Source organism: Cherax quadricarinatus, chromosome 42 (assembly GCF_038502225.1).
Source record: "Cherax quadricarinatus isolate ZL_2023a chromosome 42, ASM3850222v1, whole genome shotgun sequence".
Taxonomy (NCBI): domain Eukaryota; kingdom Metazoa; phylum Arthropoda; class Malacostraca; order Decapoda; family Parastacidae; genus Cherax; species Cherax quadricarinatus.
In genome coordinates this window covers 1,528,649-1,546,985 of record NC_091333.1, presented here as the reverse complement: position 1 = coordinate 1,546,985, position 18,337 = coordinate 1,528,649, and the positions used below count along the sequence as shown (strand labels likewise).

Genomic DNA, 18,337 nt, shown 5'->3' with positions numbered 1-18,337 from the left:
TCATGGTAGGATGACCCAGTAAAGACCAGGACACTGACATCATGGTAGGATGACCCAGTAAAGACCAGGACACTGACATCATGGTAGGATGACCCAGTAAAGACCACACACTTGGAAAAGAAAGAAAAGCACATCTTTGGTCTGTCACTGAAAACGGAAAATGGTCACCTCAGTGTTCTTATTGAGAGAACTGGTGCAGTGTTGCACTGATGTTGCAGTGCTGAGGTGTGTCTTGTGGAGCACCTTCCAACACACACACACACACACACACACACACACACACACACACACACACACACACACACACACACACACACACACACACACACACACCCACCCTGCTGTGAATAGACTCCTGCAACCACAAATCGGTGTGTACACTGTACACACGTACACAGAGTTGAGGAACTAGGACTCGCTTCCCCTGCAAACACATATAGGTGAGTACAACAAAGGGGAAAAGTGTATGAATATGTTTGCAAATGATGCAACGAATGTTATTCAAAATAGGAAAAAAAATATGAAAATGTAAGATCGTTTAGGTAGATTTAGGAAATGGATTGATTCCCGGGCTGGGCGAGACGCATGGCCGACTCTCCTTACACTGAACGGATCTGGATTCAGTTCCCTGACAGGGGGAGAGACTTATGGGCATGTTTTCTTACGCCCGCCTCTCTTCACTGGGCAATAAATGGATACTTGTGTTTGTTGAGTGTTGCGGCTTGTATCCTGGGCACTTATAGTGTACCTTAATGTATACAACACTTGGTTTATACACAGATTTAACGATACTCGGTCTTAGCTTGTAACTTGATCTGTCAAACAAATAGACGATGAAATTTAGCGTAAATATCAGGTATGGGGAATGGATAAGAGTGGAAAGAAGACACGAATGTTATATATTTTTATACAATCCTTGAAATACCCAACAAAATAAATGTGAAGTTGAGTATAATCGTAGAAATGGTGGTGATGGAGTAGCCTCGTGTCCTCCACTAACACACTTCTCAGTATGTATTATAAAGTGCAGATAATTCTGCAGACAGTCAACATCATCCGTTACTTTGGAATCGTTTGACTCAATGGATTTGTCCTTTATTCTCCGAAGTCATTAAATACGGGGTCAGCAGAATATGCAACTCCAGTCTTGGTACATGTAACCAAAAATAAAGCAGAAAAGAAAGAAATTATCATATGGTTTTCAGATGCAAGAAATGTCTTAGAAAAACCTGTGCTGTAAGCGTCTTTGTTGTTTGATAGTCCGAAGTGTAGGTAGCGATAGTAACACCAGGCGATAGTAACACCAGGTGATAGTAACACCAGGCGATAGTAACACCAGGTGATAGTAACACCAGGCGATAGTAACACCAGGCGATAGTAACACCAGGCGATAGTAACACCAGGCGATAGTAACACCAGGCGATAGTAACACCAGGCGATAGTAACACCAGGTGATAGTAACACCAGGTAATAGTAACACCAGGTGATAGTAACACCAGGCGATAGTAACACCAGGCGATAGTAACACCAGGCGATAGTAACACCAGGCGATAGTAACACCAGGCGATAGTAACACCAGGCGATAGTAACACCAGGTGATATTAACACCAGGCGATAGTAACACCAGGCGATAGTAACACCAGGCGATAGTAACACCAGGCGATAGTAACACCAGGTGATAGTAACACCAGGTAATAGTAACACCAGGTGATAGTAACACCAGGCGATAGTAACACCAGGCGATAGTAACACCAGGCGATAGTAACACCAGGCGATAGTAACACCAGGCGATAGTAACACCAGGCGATAGTAACACCAGGTGATAGTAACACCAGGCGATAGTAACACCAGGCGATAGTAACACCAGGCGATAGTAACACCAGGCGATAGTAACACCAGGTGATAGTAACACCAGGCGATAGTAACACCAGGCGATAGTAACACCAGGCGATAGTAACACCAGGTGATAGTAACACCAGGTGATAGTAACACCAGGTGATAGTAACACCATGCGATAGTAACACCATGCGATAGTAACACCAGGTGATAGTAACACCAGGTGATAGTAACACCAGGCGATAGTAACACCAGGCGATAGTAACACCAGGCGATAGTAACACCAGGCGATAGTAACACTAGGGTGTGTAGGACACGAATGTGGTACTAACACCAAGGTGTTTAGGACACGAATGTGGTGCTAACACCAATGTGTGTAGGACACGAATGTGGTGCTAACACCAATGTGTGTAGGACACGAATGTAGTGCTAACACCGAGGTGTGTAGGACACATGATAAGGCTCTTGGAGCCGGGAGAAAGAGAACCTAGTAGCGATCAGCGAAGAGGCGGGGATAGGAGCTGTGACTCGACCCGTGCAACCACATATAGGTGAGTATACACTGAAAGATAGGAGAAAGTGTAATATGTGGAGTTCGTCTGGGTCAATTATTGGACTCTCTAGAGTATAACATTCTTTGCTACATGTTAATTATCCATCATGGAGGATAATGTCCTTCACAGCACTATATACTCAGGTGACACACTCACTGAGCAGGATAATTAGGATAGTATAGAAGAATGGTGGAGCAATTCAATTCAATTCAATTCAAACTTTATTCTCTATAAGTATTACAATGCTGAGTTTACAGAATTTGGTTATTGTGTGGTTTACATGTAGTAAAATAATAATTACAGAGTGTACCACTAGAACGCCTAGCATGGCTAGGCATTTCGGGCAGACTTATATTAAATCTTAGGTTTAAAATGTTACAGAATTATGAGATAAGTTGGTATTATGGCTAAGTGACTAAATACTAGTTGTGAGTTTAGCAATGTGAATGCTTTTGTTTTGGCACTATACATAGTTTCAGTATTGGAGTAATAACTACTACAAGTGAATGTTGTAAGATGCAAGGTAGCGTCATCAGCACGATGCTAGTGTAACCCATGTAATCTAATACCATTTATAGGCAGGCTCCCAGTCTAAGCCCTAGCTGTAGCCTGGGCATGTGCTTACAGGCATCTCTCGCTAGACAGGCAGACGCAAGCGTTAAACCATAATTTTTAAAGAGGTGGAGGAGTAAGCCAGAGGAAGGCATCGGTCAGATGACCAAAAGCTCCAACTGCGGGTCATCATATGACTAAGACCCACATCAGGAAACACTTGTCATGTTTCTTGACGAACCTTACCTAGCCTGACGTTATGTTTATTGGAAAACGTCAAGCCCGTAGGAGTCATACGGCTCCTGGGCACTGGGAAATAATCAGGATCTATCCGAGGAAGGGAAGGTTCGCTCTCCAGTTCCTTAGATTTAGAGCTCTATACCGATATAGGGGCTTCCCCCCCATTTGATGGTTCTGGGGAGGAAACTACAAAAAGTCGTGTGAGAGACAGACAGACAGACAGACAGACACTGTCTCTCTCTCTCTCTCACTAGATACTGGCATTATACACAAGGCTGGTAAGTGTAAACACTGGCCACAGGAACCTTATCAAGGAATTTGTACACATTGTAAACAAGAACATGACTCGACTCTGCAGCGCCAGCGTGAAGCTCTCGATGCACATGTAAGGGGTATAAAATACCGATACAGTAGTAAAACACACGAATGCAATATGTGGTCCTTTATCAGACGATGTTTCGCCCACGCAGTGCGCTTTAATAAGTCGGATAGAGATAAGGAGACCGAGGGTTTATAACAGGTACAGACGCCCCTCTGGGTTTATCAACTTCAGAAAGTTAATAGATACTGTTTGTATGACATGAAACTGATTGTGAAGCGGAGATACACACAGTGTAAGTGAATGACACTCTGTGAGCCGGAGGGTCGTATGCAAACGCTGTGCGACTGCAGTGCTTACTGGGCCCGTACCGATTTACAGCATTTTGGAACTCTTGCTCTTATTATTACTACTACTAGTAGAGGGACGTGGTATTGTTCCAGGGTAGTGAGGAGTGCAGGAAGCCAGGTAGTGGGACGTGGTATTGTTCCAGGGTAGTGAGGTGTGCAGGAAGCCAGGTAGTGGGACGTGGTATTGTTCCAGGGTAGTGAGGAGTGCAGGAAGCAGGTAGTGGGACGTGATATTGTTCCAGGGTAGTGAGGTGTGCAGGAAGCCAGGTAGTGGGACGTGGTATTGTTCCAGGGTAGTGAGGAGTGCAGGAAGCCAGGTAGTGGGACGTGGTATTGTTCCAGGGTAGTGAGGAGTGCAGGAAGCCAGGTAGTGGGACGTGGTATTGTTCCAGGGTAGTGAGGAGTGCAGGAAGCAGGTAGTGGGACGTGGTATTGTTCCAGGGTAGTGAGGAGTGCAAGAAGCCAGGTAGTGGGACGTGGTATTGTTCCAGGGTAGTGAGGAGTGCAGGAAGCCAGGTAGTGGGACGTGGTTTTGTTCCAGGGTAGTGAGGAGTGCAGGAAGCCAGGTAGTGGGAGGTGGTATTGGTCCAGGGTAGTGAGGAGTGCTGAGAGCATGTCAAGAGAATGAAGGTGTAGAAGTATGGAACAAGGCTTGTTCCTGGGTTAAGAAGCATCATCTATAAGTAGACGCTAATGGAACTGAATCTAATGACAATGGAAGATAGAAGAATCAGGGCACATATGAAATTAACATCGGTGAAGACGTGTAGGCAGGCTCAATACATAGGTTCAAGAGCAGGTATGATAGGGCCACGAGGCTGAGGAGTGAATCTATTAGAAGTGGAGCCAGAAGCTGAGACTCGACCCTTGCAGCCACATATAAGTGAGTGCATATAGGAAAGCACACACACACACACACACACACACACACACACACACACACACACACACACACACACACACACACACACACACACATCATGAATGGGAAAAGAAACTATAAGAACTTAGCATGAGAATGGAAGAGAGGATAGATATGGAAAGCAGGAAGTGGGAGGTGCATGTCAAAGCAGCAGAAGCTAGGATACAGAGTTTAGAAGAGGAATTGAAAAATCTGAAACAGCCTAAAGAACTAAAGAACATTTTGGGATTGACAACAGAGACTGCTACCTCAGCCACAAATAAGGGGACTGTAGGGAAAGAAGGGGCACAACTGCATGGAGAAGCTCTATCAGAGGAGACTGTAGCAAATGAAAGAGCTAAGCTTTATGTGGAGGCCCTAACAGACAACAACAGAGCCCAAGGAAAGCCGAGAAGGGAAAATGACAGGCCACTGAGCCCAAGTACATTAGCCAGTGAAACTGATGAAAGGAAAGCTGCAGTGGAGGAAACCAAATTAAATGAGGGGATACACAGGGATATGCAGTGGGAGAATGAAAGGGTGAGGTCAGTCTTTGTGTATGGGCTCCAGGAAGTCGAAGGGGAAACATATGAAGCAAGAAAACAAGGGGAAAAAAAAGCAATTGAAAGCATCATGAAAGCAATAGGAGAAGACGATATGACCCAGCTGGAAAATTTTCGGAGAATAGGGGGGTTTGTAAAAAAAAGAACCCGGCCAGTGAGAGTGACCTTCAAGGCAGATAAGATAAGATAAGATTTCGTTCGGATTTTTAACCCCGGAGGGTTAGCCACCCAGGATAACCCAAGAAAGTCAGTGCGTCATCGAGGACTGTCTAACTTATTTCCATTGGGGTCCTTAATCTTGTCCCCCAGGATGCGACCCACACCAGTCGACTAACACCCAGGTACCTATTTGCTGCTAGGTGAACAGGACAATAGGTGTAAGGAAACGTGTCGAAATGTTTCCACCCGCCGGGAATCGAACCCGGGCCCTCCATGTGTGAAGCGGGAGCTTTAGCCACCAGGCCACCGGGCCACCAGAAGCGACTCGGACCAGGATCCTGCAGGAGAAAGCACGATTAAGGGACATGACGGCATACAGGAAGGTGTATCTCGACCGCGACAGAACACAAGAAGAAAGGCAGAAACTGAGAGAGATGATACAAAGGCGAAATGAGGAAAGAGAGGGGATGGAGAAGACAGACAGGAGATCCCAGACCCAGGAAGAAGATCAAATACAGCCTCCCTCACAACTTCCTATAGAAGCCTCCCAACCAGGTCAACCCCAGTGCAACCAAACACTCTAAATCAAAACACCCATGCCACATCCAATGCTCCCACCCACTACCTTACAAACTCCACCCCTACAGCAACAACCCATAGTTCCTTACCAGGTCTCCCACTTCCCCAACCCCAATATACCTCCCAGACCACAGTCTTAGAAAAGAAGTTGAAGGTGTGGTATACAAATGCAGATGGAATAACAAAAAGTATGAGGAGTGGCACAAAAGAATCAAAGAGACATCCCCAGACATAATAGCACTCACAGAAACAAAACTCACCAGAATAATAACAGATTCAATCTTTCCATCCGGATATCAAATCTTCAGGAAAGACAGAGGGAGGAGAGGGGGAGGAGGAGTTGCACTGCTCATTAAAAACCAGTGGGGTTTTGAGAAAATGGAAGGAATGGATGGCATGGGCGAAAGGGACTACTTAGTAGGAACAATCCAGTCTGAGGGACATAAGGTGATAATTGCAGTAATGTACAACCCACCACAGAACTGCAGGAGGCCAAGAGAAGAATACGATGAGAGCAACAGAGCAATGATCGACACACTAGCCGAGGTGGCCAGGAGAGCACACATGGGGGGAGCAAAGTTACTAGTTATGGGTGATTTCAATCACAAGGAGATTGACTGGGAAAACCTGGAGCCCCATGGGGGTCCCGAAGCATGGAGAGCCAAGATGATGGATGTGGTACTGGAAAACCTCATGCATCAACATGTTAGAGACACTACCAGAGAGAGAGGAGAGGATGAACCAGCAAGGTTGGACCTTGTATTCACCATGAGTAGTTCGGACATCGAGGGTATCATGTATGAAAGGCCCCTGGGAGCTAGTGATCATGTGGTTCTGTGCTTTGACTACATAGTTGAGCTCCAAGTGGAGAGAGTAGCAGGAATAGGCTGGGAAAAACCAAACTACAAAAGGGGGAACTACTCAGGCATGAGGAACTTCCTTCAAGACATTCAGTGGGAGAGGGAACTGACAGGAAAACCAGTACAAGAAATGATGGACTATGTAGCAACAAAATGCAAGGAGGCAGAGGAGAGGTTTGTTCCCAAGGGAAACAGAAATAATGGGAAGAACAGAACGAGTCCTTGGTTCACCCAAAGGTGTAGGGAGGCAAAAACTAGGTGTACTAGAGAATGGAAAAGGTACAGAAGACAGAGAACTCAGGAAAATAAAGAAATCAGCCGAAGAGCCAGAAACGAATATGCACAGATAAGAAGGGAGGCTCAGAGACAATATGAAAATGACATAGCATCAAAAGTAAAGACTGACCCGAAGCTGTTGTACAGCCACATCAGGAGGAAAACAACAGTCAAGGACCAGGTAATCAGACTGAGGAAGGGTGATGGGGAATTCACAAGAAACGACCGAGAGGTTTGTCAGGAGCTTAACACAAGATTTAAAGAGGTATTTACAGTGGAAACCAGTAGGACTCCAAGAAATCAGAACAGGGGGGCACACCAGCAAGTGCTGGATGAGGTACATATAACCAAGGAGGAGGTGAAGAAGCTGCTATGCGAACTTGACACCTCAAAGGCGGTGGGACCAGACAACATCTCTCCATGGGTCCTTAAAGAGGGAGCAGAAATATTGTGTGAGCCATTAACAAAGATCTTCAACACATCATTTGAAACTGGGCAACTCCCTGAGGTATGGAAAATGGCAAATGTAGTCCCAATTTTTAAAAAGGGAGACAGACATGAGGCACTAAACTAGAGACCTGTATCACTAACGTGTATAGTATGCAAGGTCATGGAGAAGATCATCAGGAGGAGAGTGGTGGGGCACCTGGAAAGAAACAAGTGTATAATTGACAACCAGCACGGTTTCAGGGAAGGAAAATCCTGTGTCACAAACCTACTAGAGTTTTATGACAAGGTGACAGAAGTAAGACAAGAGAGAGAGGGGTGGATCGACTGCATATTTTTGGACTGCAAGAAGGCCTTCGACACAGTTCCTCACAAGAGGTTACTGCAAAAGCTAGAGGACCAGGCACACATAACAGGAAAGGCACTGCAATGGATCAGAGAATATCTGACAGGGAGGCAACAACGAGTCATGGTACGCGACGAGGTGTCAGAGTGGGCGCCTGTGACAAGCGGGGTTCCACAGGGGTCAGTCCTGGGACCTGTGCTGTTCTTGGTATATGTGAACGACATAACGGAAGGGATAGACTCAGAAGTGTCCTTGTTTGCAGATGATGTGAAGTTAATGAGAAGAATCAAATCGGACGAGGATCAGGCAGGACTACAAAGAGACCTGGACAGGCTACAAGCCTGGTCCAGCAACTGGCTCCTTGAATTTAACCCTGCCAAATGCAAAGTCATAAAGATTGGGGAAGGGCAAAGAAGACCGCAGACACAATATAGTTTAGATGGCCAAAGACTGCAAACCTCACTCAAGGAAAAAGATCTGGGGGTGAGTATAACACCGAGCATATCTCCTGAGGCGCACATCAATCAGATAACTGCTGCAGCATATGGGCGCCTGGCAAACCTACGGATAGCGTTCCGATACCTCAGTAAGGATTCCTTTAAGACTCTGTTTACCATCTACGTCAGGCCCATACTGGAGTATGCAGCACCAGTTTGGAATCCACACCTAGTCAAGCACGTCAAGAAATTAGAGAAAGTGCAAAGGTTTGCAACAAGACTAGTCCCAGAGCTACGGGGATTGTCCTATGAAGAAAGGTTGAGGGAAATCGGCCTGACGACACTGGAGGACAGGAGGGTCAGGGGAGACATGATAACGACATATAAAATACTGCGCGGAATAGACGAGGTGGACAAAGACGGGATGTTCCAGAGATGGGACACAGACACAAGAGGTCACAATTGGAAGTTGAAGACTCAGATGAATCAGAGGGATGTTAGGAAGTATTTCTTCAGTCATAGAGTAGTCAGGCCATGGAATAGCCTAGAAAGTGATGTAGTGGAGGCAGGAACCATACATAGTTTTAAGGCGAGGTATGATAGAGCTCATGGGGCATGGAGAGAGAGGACCTAGTAGCAATCAGCGAAGAGGCGGGGCCAGGAGCTGTGACTCAACCCCTGCAACCACAAATAGGTGAGTACACACACACACACACACACACACACACACACACACACACACACACACACACACACACACACACACACACACACACACACACACACACACGAAGCTAGTAGAGAGTGAATCTGGTAAGCGGCAAGGGGCTGGGCCAGGAGCTAAGACCCGGCCTCTACAACCACATATACACAGGGTACACAGAGCAACACACTCGTTACTGAACGTCACTTTCTTAACGCTTCTTATTTGTTTTCGCATGCTATTTTTGTTATTTTAAATTAGACTAAGTTAACGTAGGTTATATAGGCTTATAAAACGTGTATTTAACGAGAGACTTTAGACGCGGTATTTCAGACAACGAGGTAGACCAGGAAGATCAGGAAACATTGGATTCTGAACGTGAGCGAGAGAGAGAGAGAGAGAGAGAGAGAGAGAGAGAGAGAGAGAGCATAAAATGCTTGGAAGCTAGCACACTATCTCACTCACGCCACCAAACACGGACCTAAATACTCTCTCTTTAGCTAATGAAAGGATTTGTGGGGAGAGGGGAAGGTGGAGGGGGAGCAGTCAGGTGGGTGGAGGGAGAGGTTAATGGGGTGGGGAGACAGCATCAGGGAGGGGTTAATGGGGTGGGGAGACAGCATCAGGGAGGGGTTAATGGGGTGGGGAGACAGCATCAGGGAGGGGTTAATGGGGTGGGGAGACAGCATCAGGGAGAGGTTAATGGGGTGGGGAGACAGAATCAGGGAGGGGTTAATGGGATGGGGAGACAGCATCAGGGAGGGGTTAATGGGGTGGGGACACAGCATCAGGGAGGGGTTAATGGGGTGGGACACAGCATCAGGGAGGGGTTAATAGGGTGGGGACAGCATCAGGGAGGGGTTAATGGGGTGTGTGACAGCATCAGAGAGAGGTTAATGGGGTGGGGACACAGCATCAGGGAGGGGTTAATAGGGTGGGGACACAGCATCAGGGAGGAGTTAATGGGGTGGGGACACAGCATCAGGGAGGGGTTAATGGGGTGGGGACACACCATCAGGGAGGGGTTAATGGGGTGGGGACACAGCAGCAGCAACAACAGGGAGAGGTTAATGGAGTGGGGACACAGCATCAGGGAGGGGTTAATGGGGTGGGGACACAACATCAGGGAGGGGTTAATGGGGTGGGGACACAGCAGCAGCAACAACAGGGAGAGGTTAATGGAGTGGGGACACAGCAGCAGCAACAGGGAGAGGTTAATGGGGTGGGGACACAGCAGCAGCAGGGAGAGGTTAATGGGGTGGGGACAGCAGCAGCAGGGAGAGGTTAATGGGGTGGGGACAGCAGCAGCAGCAGGGAGAGGGTAAAGGGAGTGAACACTGGGAGATAATTACAGTAATGACGGTGGAGAAACTAGAGCAACCACGCAGCGACCACTCTGAGCTTAATAATAATTCTATATTTAATATTTAAGATATATTTGTAAGGCACATGAATCATTCTTTGTGAGCTCCTCCTAGCACGTGTGGAGGTAACTGTAGCTACTCCGTCCCTATGTGGTGGTGTTCTCTGAAACTTACCACATAAGATGTAGGATAATGAAAAGCCTGGTGGACTGTCTAGAGAATAGTTACTTCCTTACATAGCATCGCAACAAATCCAGGCATGGCAAGTCTTTCTTCACAAACCCAAGGAGGACTACTATTCGATGGTGGATATCAGATGAAAATAAATAAAGGCCAGGCAGTATATATCCGATTGCAAGAAGGCTTTCAACACATTGCCACACACAAGACCGTACGTCAACTGAAACTGTCAGTTGGGGTGTGTGGCAGTATTCACATAGGTAAATAAATACCTTTGAGACAGAGAACAGGGAGTCACTGTGAAAGGCTAAGTGTGACTGTGGGTGGATGTAAGTAGAGTAATCCCCAAGAGTCTCAATCAGTTGATGTCCCTAGTATTTGTAAACCACCTGCCAGTATACGTTGGTGATGCTAAAATTGAAAATAATACAAACAGAAGATGACTGGAGACTAAAGGCACACCCGGACACACTGCTGGGGTGTAGCGGAAAGAGAGACTGCAGCCTGTGTCACCTAAAAGTTATAATCTGACAAGGTAGACACCAGGGAGTGAACATCGTGCCCGTCATGTCACCTGGGAGTGATCACCATGACAAACCTGCCACTTGGAGTACACGACTAGAATAGCATAAAGAACGTAAGTTATTGGGTGTCCGTAGCTCGCTTGGAAGGGCACTCAGCTCACACATTGAACTTCGTGGTTCGATCCCCGGTACAGGTGGAAACATTAGGACGTGTTTCCTTAAGACATGTTCTGTCCATGTTCCCCTAACAGTAAATTGGTACCTGGGTGTTAGCCGATTGGTGTGGGTCGCATCCTGGAGACAAAATTAACCTAATTTGCCCGAAATGCTCTGCATAACAAGAGGCTTTCTGTATATAGTATGTTATTGATGTCATCTAAGCCTATATACGTTGTACATGTATTTGTAGAAATTATTATTATATACGGATGGCTTCTAGAAAACTCCTGCAAATCCATTTTCACTATAGACTGTTAGAGAAATGAAAAACATTATACAAGCACAAAGATGGAAGCTAATAAAAATAGTTACAAGGATGTCAGGATGTAATTCTATAGTCTGAGTTGTCAGGATGTAGAATATCTTGCACGGATAAAAAGGTATAGAGAGGTTCCACACGTAGCTTTACGAATAGTGACCCCTGCCAAGTGCAGATGACTACAGCATCAGAGGAGAATCCTCTCGTCAAATCGCTAAACGATGCCCGAGAAAGTTGAGGAGTCTGCGCCTCTACGCTGATACACCAACTGCAAGGCAAGAACTAGGAATTGGATATATGTATAGTTACCAGAGTTGCGTAGATTAAGAGAGAGAATAAATCACGACATACAAAATACTTGGGGAAAATGTACAAGGTACACAAGGACAACACGTAATGCGAGATGGTCGAAAATGAGAGGACACAGCTGGAACCTGTACCACAAAAATAACTTAATATTATTATTATTATTATTGTTATTATTATTATTAGACTCACACGGAGTCATATATATTTTAAAAAGCATTTATGCAGTGATGATAGATGCTGTGTTTTCTTCGTCAGGATGAAAAAAAACGTTCCTGACGCGGATCTGTCATTTGATCACCCTCTCTGTGATTAAGCAACTGCTAGCGTACCAGTGCTGGGTAACATTGATGAGACAACCATTGATGTAGCAGTGCTGGGTAGCATTGATGAGGCAACCATTGATGTACCAGTGTTGGGTAGCATTGACGAGGCAACCATTGATGTAGCAGTGCTGGGTAGCATTGACGAGGCGACCATTGATGTAGCAGTGCTGGGTAGCATTGACGAGGCGACCATTGATGTAGCAGTGCTGGGTAGCATTGACGAGGCAACCATTGATGTAGCAGTGCTGGGTAGCATTGACGAGGCGACCATTGATGTAGCAGTGCTGGGTAGCATTGACGAGGCGACCATTGATGTAGCAGTGCTGGGTAGCATTGACGAGGCGACCATTGATGTAGCAGTGCTGGGTAGCATTGACGAGGCAACCATTGATGTAGCAGTGCTGGGTAGCATTGACGAGGCGACCATTGATGTAGCAGTGCTGGGTAGCATTGATGAGGCAACCATCGGTGTACCAGTGCTGGGTGACATTGATGAGGCAACCATTGATGTAGCAGTGCTGGGTAACATTGATGAGGCAACCGTTGATGTACCAGTGCTGGGTGACATTGATGTGGCAACCATTGATGTACCAATGCTGGGTAACATTGATGAGGCAACCATTGATGTACCAGTGCTGGGTAACATTGATGAGGCAACCATTGATGTACCAGTGCTGGGTGACATTGATGAGGCAACCATTGATGTACCAATGCTGGGTAACATTGATGTACCAGTGCTGGGTAACATTGATGTACCAGTGCTGGGTAGCATTGATGTACCAGTGTTGGGTAGCATTGACGAGGCAACCATTGATGTAGCAGTGCTGGGTAACATTGATGAGGCAACCGTTGATGTACCAGTGCTGGGTGACATTGATGAGGCAACCATTGATGTACCAATGCTGGGTAACATTGATGAGGCAACCATTGATGTACCAGTGCTGGGTAACATTGATGTACCAGTTCTGGGTAACATTGATGTACCAGTGCTGGGTAACATTGATGTACCAGTGCTGGGTAACATTGATGTACCAGTGCTGGGTAACATTGATGTACCAGTGCTGGGTAGCATTGATGTACCAGTGCTGGGTAACATTGATGAGGCAACCATTGATGTACCAGTGCTGGGTAACATTGATGAGGCAACCATTGATGTACCAGTGCTGGGTAACACTGATGTGCGGTGGTATGTTAGCACTAATGTCATCTAGATATTATTATAATCATAGGGGAGCGCTAAACCCCTAGGATTATACAGCGCATGTGGGGGGATGGAAGGTATTCAGGTTTAGTTCAGGGAACATGTTGCTAGAAACATCGGGAAGGGGGGGGGTTAGTGCTACATGTTTCGAGAAGACAAATTGCTGCATAAAACGTTTATGAAAATCGAAGGAATATACACAGTCTGTTTGGGGTAGAATTTCTAGAAGGCCGTCGAGAAATTGATTTTAGGCGTAATATACCGACCTGCAAACTTAAGCCACAGAGGGAGACCTCGGTGGGACCAAATTGGGACCAAATTATTAGCGTTTTGGGACATAACGTGTACCCGAGATGTGAAAGGTGGTTAATATAAATCCAATCTTGAACTCAGGAGTTAAGTCATCTAAGTACTGGTTTACTGTCCATCTTCAGTAAGGCAAATGGGGCAGTGGACCACGATAAGGAAAATGATGTTTATTTGGATTTCAGTAAGGCTTTTAATAGAGTACCACATAAGACTAATGAAAAAAAAATGGCACCTTAAGGTATATGAGGAAAAGTCGCCATGTATCAAGGCATGTTAGAAATATCTAACCAAAACAGGACTTGTAGCAATGGATTTAAGTTGGAGTAATATAGATTTAGAAAGGATATTTGGAAGTACCTGCTTGACAGTAGACTTTAGATGAGCGGAACAAACTTGAAATATAGGTTGGACGGGTAGATGAATGGGCGTGGGTGAGTGAGAGTTGAACCTGCCTAGCAAGAACCAATATGACTGCTGCAATGTTCCTTCGTTCTTGTGTGTAAAAGTCGTAAATAACAAGTAGCAGAGGCGATAATGGTTAGCTGTTAGTGATGAGGGAGTATGGAGAGAGGGGAAGGGACAGTTGCAGGTCTGTGGCAAGTCATGCGAACAACCCAAGTACTTGTATTAACTCCCTCTGTCATCTGTTATTTCGCCATCCCTCTACTGCTTGCTCTAACAGTGCTTTTCATCCGGGGTTGAATAGTCACCCTGTGGTTAACCCAGTCTAAGGTCAGGGATGACCTGACTCACATGGGTGATCCAGGAGCGTGTAATAGTGTTGATAGAATTACCGACGTTGTTAAAGACGTGTACAATATGACTTACAAATATAACATTAGTTGCATGTGTGTCTTTTTACCTAACAATCCAGGAGTGACCTGTCTCGCTGGGGTGACCCGGCTCAGCATGGTAATAGTGATAGTGCTATATATATTTTCTTAGTGCGTTCCTACGCCAGTACAATAACTTCAAAAACTGCAAATGGATGGAAACTCCTCCATATCTGGATATAAAGGTGAGGTCTATCATTGTGGCTCACCTCGCTAATTTAGAGAAAAACCTTTAACAGAGATTCCAGAAAAAACAGACGAGGTTCCTGTTGGATTCCACGTAGATAATTAATATTTCTTTTATGATGTAGTACATTTAGTCATGTCGCTGGCAAAACTAGAAAGTCACCGGAACATCCTGTCATGGAGATCATTGATGTGTTAGCTGAAATTACCCGACTACTTAACTGGGACCAAGGAAGCCATGACCACGCTTGTTTATATAACAAGTACATAACCTCTCATCATTATCAAACCGTAGGAAAGGAACGGCCTCCTGGACATCAAGATACCCATGTGCAGTCTTTAAACTCGTTAAAATAACAGGAATTTGAGCCTCCTACCCCATGTACTTTATCACATGCTATACCAAATTCATCTAAAAGATGTATATTGCAAAAGCGAAAGTTTTTTTTTTTAAATGTATATGTTTCCCGTTTGAAGATTATTTTCGTCGTTATCTTATCATGGTGTGAGGGCATTAGTGTGGCTTGCTATCATTGTTGCGAGGAACAGTGTGTAGTGAGGGGAGGGCAAGTATGGCCACCTTTGGTTTGCTCTCATTGTGGTTGTTAATATGGATCTCCCTCACGGCAGGGTTTGCCTTCCTCATCTCGGTGTTCCTAGAAGGTATGGACACACCATAGGCTGGACATCACATTCCATAGTTACGTTAGTTAATTTGACTTCAAGTCACTTTATTGAAATTGCTGTTCACCTGTACACTATCATTAACAATACTTAATCACTAAAATAGGAATTAATATATATTCCTGTGTGAATATTAATGTGTAACAATGATTCCTAAGCTCCTTTACTGTGTATATGGTAAGAATGAAATTAGCGAGATATTCCCAATATTGCTTGAACAATTGAAGTTGTCAGTCTTAGAATTTTAGGAGTAGTAATAACATGGGGCCAGATTTTCTTTGCATTTTACACAAGTTAGGCTCCCTGTCATAAAATATTGTGAAAGATACATAATGTTCAGTTAGGTTTTAGTCATCATTACGAAAGTTAAAACTAAATTTACATTGTTTCATCATGCACACAGTGTAGATAAACAATGGTGACAAATAATTAACCAAAGGTATCATTAAAACTGGTAAACAATATGCTGTAGTAAATTATAATCATGGGGAGCGCTAAACCCGTAGGGATTATAAAGCACCTGTGGGGGGGATGGAAGGTATTCAGGCTCGATTCAGGGAACTGGAGCACAGATCCGGTTCCCAAGATCAAGAGCCAGCAATGAAGATAACCCAAGTGTTGTACTTTACTTTCTATAAGCACAAGTAACTCAAGAAACTCGGTATAAATAGATCTGGATTTATTCATGATGCTGACTTTTTCAGTTTTTTCGAGAAAAATCTACATAGCCCGTAAATTTTGGTGTCGTAAAGTTCCATATTAATAAATTACAGGTTATATTATAAATATTTATCATTTAGACTAAGCATCATTTTCACATTGTTATGGTAGGTTCATTCCATATTTTTTGCCATTCTGTGGGATGTCATGATGTGGAGGAAGGGCTCTTAATCCAGAGAATTGGAGTTATCCTTCCCTTCCTCGGATCAAACATGATTGCTTCCCACTTTCCCAGGCACTGTATGACACCTGCAGTATTAGTGCCCATGATTATTATAAACCATATTTTTGTATATTTTACTTATCAAGTTTCTACATACATTACTTTCATCCATTCATACACTTGGAGTGTTAAGGGTGTTTCATATCTTGTGCCCTTCAGTTGAGGGGGATGGCAGGTACCTTGATGCTGGTGAGCCCTTGATCCGAGGAATTGGAGCTATCCTTCCCCTTACATCAATTCTGATTACTCCCATTTCCCAGGCTCTGTATGACCCTTATGGACCTGGCACTTCCCAGTGACTACTGTAGTAATAATCACAATACAAGGAAGATATGATCTGATAACAAGAACTTGTTGAAACCTTTTCTCAAGAGTATCAAAGCACAGAACCTGTGTCCAAGTCCACTAACTCAAACCAGGTTCATGGGAAGATATGAGATGGCTTGTTTCATTTGTTAATTAATTTCTTTTATTTTGTTATGTCTTTGAATCCTGAAGAGGGAGGTACATTAAGTATGTATATTCATGGATGAGTCAGAATGCATTCAGGTCTATATCCATGTGTGTTTGTGTGATTGTTTGTCTGGTGTATGCATCTACTGGCCTGTATATCATTGATACTATACAGTGATGTCACAAAGGGAAATGTGGCTAGAAGGGTTGTAGTCCAAATCAGTACTGCTACTAATACAATAATAATGCAGCTCTAAAACAAGTCCCCTAGCCCACCTTTTGAACCAGATTGCCACTCCTAAGCCTCTCCTATTAGAATTTCCGTGGATCTGCACACTTGTGAGCCAGTAAATCTCTACACTACCATAACTGTAATGAGTTAGCTAAGACCATGTACTGGAGGTGAGAAATATGGCATCTGTACTTTGAAGGATGTGTGTTATGTTGAGGATCGAAGTCATTTGAATTGTGATGTTTGCACACTTCTGGCAAGGCTGCTATTTGATGACTGGTGATGATGTTTCCTTCTCTGGGTTGCCTCACCTTGGTAAAAAGCAAAAATAGTTGTAGTAACAGCCAATAATGTGGCACTATGAATATTTACTCTTTAGCTTCTTTATTTTCTGGAGGTACAAGTCCCAAGCTAATGCATGTGCATGAGCATAAGTAAATTAAAAATACAGTAACCTTTTATATAGTATTTGAAAGTTACTTTTACCATAAGATAAGTGACTGCAGGGTAATAATTCTAGTTTGTCATTTTCAGGTATCTTGAAACGTGATGGTTCTGGAGGATCACGTGAGGCCCAGCGTGACAGCCCTCGATCTATCCTTAAGCACTCGTCTTCCGACTCTCGTCGTGCCTCCTTCTCAGAGTCAGAACATCCAAGGGGAATCCTGAAATCTGACAGTCCATTACCACCTTCGATTGGATCTCCAGAACATGAGGCCAAACTGCTTAGGGGCGTACTGAAAAAGGATTCAAGCTTAGAAGACTCCAAAGAAATTAAATCTATACTGAAACCTGAATCTGAGAGCCTAGAACCAGATCATTCTTCAGATTCATCATCAGGTATGAGTATTGGCATTGTATATTCTTTAGGCTTAAATTTTTTTTGTTTTCTGAAGTTCTTATTTTTTTTGCTGTTCACTGGGATTTTTCTACACAACATAAACTTTGTAACAATACAGACAATAATCCCTTGCTTGATGATGGAGATAAGTTCCATAAAAACAATTATCAGAAAAATGTGTTAAATGCAACCAGTTTCATCTTAAACTCAGAAATGAATATGCATTCCTGGGAAAATATTCCAGAATACTTTGCCTGTAAAAATCACTTGTAGCTTGTATACAATGAAATGAACTTGATCAGTTTATTTCATCTACCATAAATTTAAGATGTTCTTGATGGTTGACTTTTAAATT

The 18,337-nt window shown here is 44.3% G+C and overlaps 1 protein-coding gene across 1 annotated transcript in view; it reads left to right on the top strand.

Moving 5' to 3' along the window:
* LOC128695569 (uncharacterized) overlaps positions 1-18,337 on the top strand; it is an 854,631-nt gene that overhangs the window by 655,995 nt on the left and 180,299 nt on the right. Inside the window, exon 17 of the mRNA XM_070093194.1 lies at positions 17,676-17,981. Coding sequence (XP_069949295.1) covers positions 17,676-17,981 — 306 coding nt within the window. The remainder of the gene's footprint in view (positions 1-17,675; positions 17,982-18,337) is intronic.